This window comes from Cupressus sempervirens, chromosome 3 (assembly GCF_028749045.1).
Source record: "Cupressus sempervirens isolate cs-2001-9-10 chromosome 3, ASM2874904v1, whole genome shotgun sequence".
Classification (NCBI taxonomy): Eukaryota; Viridiplantae; Streptophyta; class Pinopsida; order Cupressales; family Cupressaceae; genus Cupressus; species Cupressus sempervirens.
In genome coordinates this window covers 740797506-740801493 of record NC_143120.1, presented here as the reverse complement: position 1 = coordinate 740801493, position 3988 = coordinate 740797506, and the positions used below count along the sequence as shown (strand labels likewise).

The following is a 3988-nucleotide window of genomic DNA, read 5'->3' as shown; positions in this document are numbered from 1 at the left end:
TTTCCTTACTTGGACCTTGTTGGCTATCAAAATTTTGTGATATTTCTTTGTTAATGCATGTTTCCTAATCATGAGGTAGATTTCTTATTTTTAAATGTCCAACACTCTGTATTTACTTATCAAAATTTCTTCTTCGTCCATGAGGAATGCTATTGTATACAATCTCATTATCAAAGCATGCTTATTAGTAATCTAAGAGAACTTCATTAGGAACTTAAATATCTTTTGCTCTGACTCTTGTGTACGACATGTGAATATGTCTAAATATTGTATTTTAAAGTTCTATTAGTTTTGAAAGATAATTATTGCACATTCTTCATGATGCCTCATAGTACCATATTATGTCAGGAGGGTGTTGTTTCTAGCATTCATGAAGAAATAAATATTATTAAATTTTCTCTTGCACTCTTTATACAAATTTAGAATACTAATAACTTGAATTTTTTTTTTTGTATTTTAGGTTTCATAGTTCCATTTTGGATAATCGTAGTTAAGATCTCACTGAGTAAATTGAATGAAATTGGTTCACACTATCAGATCATATGCATGGAACTAATGTGAAATAGCTAGAGTTTCAATAAAAAGAGGTAATTGTAAGACTATTATGTAGTAAAGATGCAAATCGGGATGGAACCTGAGACATGCTTAGTTTATTATTTGAAACTTAAGACAACCTAACTTACCTCCTAGATCAGTTAAAAATATCTTTATAATCTTCAAATTTTTATTGATCGATCACCAAATATCATTGGCAAAGATGAACGCTTCTACAAGTAATGTATATTCTTCATATTCAAAAGAAGACAAAAACTGAATACAAAACCCATTTAATTCTATCGTCCTTATCCCATAGACTTTGGAGAGTTCTGTATCGTGGCTTCTTTTTATAGTTTTCAATTTGTTCTCGATTTGTTTTAAATTATTATACCTTGCTTGAGTACACTTTCATTCACATATAAAAAGCTCACTAGTTTCAATCTTACTAATTTTGTAGGTAAACAGGGAATTTGATTTTTTTCATTTACAAATGCCAATACTAATCGCAACCAAAAGAAATTAGACAGATATATTAAATGTGATACTTTGTCAGTCTTACATGATCCATTAAAAAGCATTAATTTTTTTATTTTATTTTTAAAAAGCAGTGTATCTTACAAATTTTAAGCTATGCATCATAGAAGATTTATGAAATAATATTTTTTACCCTATTCCTGATTTCTCTTTTTCATTGTCACGGGTTTATTTCATTTTGAAACAAATCTAACTTGCATTTGATAGCATTTTTAATCTACAGTAGCTTCATGCAACAATCTATTTTTTGCAATGATTTTATAATTTCCTAAAAGATATACGAATAATATTTTTTACCCTATTCCTAATTGCTCGGTTTAGCTCATTTCGAACTAAACCTAACTTGAATTTGATAACAGAAATCAAATTTGTGATTCGCTTGCATATATATAAAATCGATTGAAAATTTTAGTCTTTATTTAGTTTATCAAATCTTCACTTTCTATTGTTGTTCATAATTTAACACAATGCTAATTGTGATATAAATCTTTCTTGTCATTTGTATAAATAGATATAAATAATTTTTTCCTCTCCACGTGACATTCTGGTTTTAATGAAGAATAATTTTGGACACCTGAATAATAATGAGAAGATAGCGGAGGAGCTGAGCAATGACCTTAAAAAGATCGTATTACCCACTTTCCATGGTTTCGATGGTAAGGATGATGCTGAGAAATTAATCATCTTCATGGTAAAGTACTTTCGTGTTCATCACCTTTCGGCATAGTCTAGGGCTTTATGGGTTGCATTTCAGCTGATTGGTGAACCAACTATGTGGTGGAACAGCCACAATTAAGGGCCGAGAGGAAGTTGTGACCAGGACAAATATCTTGGGAATACTTTTTTATCTCTTTTCATGAAGCGATTGTTGCATCTGTTATTTTATGAGACAGACGTAGCTGAGTTTCAAAACTTGATTAAAGGGGTCATGGCAGTGACCAAATATCAGGAGCGATTTTGTTATTTGTGAAATATGTTCCATAGTATTTGTAGGATGAGCATTTTAGAATGGATATTATAAGTTTGTATTGGGATTACATCCCCAGACTGGATCTGTGGTCAAGATGCATGAACCAGAAACCATAGAATTCTTTTCACACAGAAAGATGTTCCTTTAGGAAAATAAACTTCTGTTGAGAATGCAACGAGCAGCTCTAAAGAGAGAATTTTTATTAAATGGTACGAAAATAGTATTCCTATGTGGTCTACCTTTCCTTTGTTTTATTTTTATCGAATCGATCAAAAAAAATTAAGCTCAAGAAGCTTAGGCGAACATCTTCTGAATGTAGTCCACGAGCTCCTGGGTGATGCGGAAGGCCTTGCTCAATACGGAATCGGGGAGAGGGGGATTCGCCGCAAACAGAGAATTAGCAATTGTCTGGGTTCCCGGGAGCTGGCTGCTCAAAGCAGAGATGGCCACCGCATTCTCTTTCCCCACATTCTGCTGGAAATGCACGAGCGCCTTGGGGAAGACGAACACGTCTCCCTTCTCCAACGTCTTGCTGAAGAAGGTGTTGTTGGTGTCAATAAACCCTACAAAGAGCTCGCCTTCCGCTAGAAAGAGAACCTCGGTGGCTCTGGGGTGGGTGTGAGGAGGATTAATTCCACCCACTGCGTAGTCGATGCGGACCAGAGATATTCCCAACGTGTTCAGCCCCGGTATCTGCATTACGTTGGCAGGGGTCACGATGGAGCCCACTGCATTGTCGGTGTTCCCCGCCTGCCCAAGCCCCCCGAAGAAGAAGTCCTCTGCTGATACTGCCATTGCCTCCTTGCACACGAACCCGTTCACCAACACTGTGAAAAACAATCATATAATCAGTACCTAGATTTCTAACGAGCACATGCAATCATATAATCAGTACCTAGATCTCTTATTATCTATAATGTTATTCTCTGCTCACCTTTGCTTTCGTTGTCTGCAACGCAGAAATCCTGCAATGGATCGGAATCCGCTGCCACGACGCCTTTGCCGAAACAACATATCAACAGAACAAGCCCCAGCGTGAGGTAAATCATCCTGCTACCCATTATGACAGGAACACAGAGAGACTGATGTGAATAAACAGCTCAGGATGTGGATAATTGAATTGAGTACTATTGCAAGCCCATTTGCATGCTTTATATACTCGAAACGTTAACTGCTCCTCAAGGACTCATTCATTCTTACCTGACGATCAACCCACCTGCTACCGCGGATATACTCTTATCATTCTTTTATTATGGTTGAAATCTTCTACGTTGAGGTTCCTGAAAGCCAATATTATGTATGCTATTGCTCCCTCGTAGAATTGGTAAACTAGGGAAATTGAATGATGTATTTCAAACACAGGTGACTACTTCGCAAGGGTTCATTCATCTTGACTCCGTCTATTTTACCCCGTTCTTCCAATATGATGACGTACTTCCACAGGGATTTCCAACGTAAGCCCTACTGCATGCGGTTACCTCCACATTAATTTAATAAGACCTAATAACTAAATTGAAAATCACAAACAACTACTGCATCGATTTAAAGATATCTAATGGATGATATTAGTTATTTACATAATAATTAATTATGTATTAATGTTTAATATCAGATCAGAAACAACCACTTCATTTGCAAATATATTATTTATATAATAATTAATTAGATATTCATTTTTACATTTTAATTAAAATAAATATGATTTTTATATTAGTTCTTAAAAATAAAGAAATTAAATTTCATTCCATCACTTTTAGCATTAGCTTTCTTTGATTTAACTACAATCCTATTTTAAACAACTTAATTATAAATTGTGTTTTATAATTATTTGGATTTTAAATAATTAGAGATGGAAATGATTTTCTTTTAGTTGTCTGTAACATATTTAAAATTACATGTTACATATCTAATTATTTGTGAGTTTTCTATAAGTATGTTTTTAAAATC

General features: G+C 34.1%; 1 protein-coding gene across 1 annotated transcript; it reads right to left on the bottom strand.

Annotated features, from left to right (window-relative positions):
• Positions 1–2335: 2335 nt before the first annotated feature.
• Positions 2336–3102, bottom strand: LOC149568947 (putative germin-like protein 2-3). The gene is made up of 2 exons (XM_089817656.1): positions 2976–3102; positions 2336–2868 (listed from the first exon to the last, which is right to left on the bottom strand). Exons 1-2 carry the CDS (start codon positions 3100–3102, stop codon positions 2336–2338), a joined length of 660 nt encoding a protein of 219 aa, XP_089673782.1.
• Positions 3103–3988: the final 886 nt, after the last annotated feature.

Excerpts from the sequence above, each read along its gene's own strand:
- LOC149568947 (XM_089817656.1), bottom strand. The coding sequence starts at position 3,102 with ATGGGTAGCAGGATGATTTACCTCACGCTGGGGCTTGTTCTGTTGATA. Across the intron at positions 2,869-2,975 it reads TGCAGACAACGAAAGCAAAG|TGTTGGTGAACGGGTTCGTG; the intron begins GTGAGCAGAGAA and ends TGTTTTTCACAG.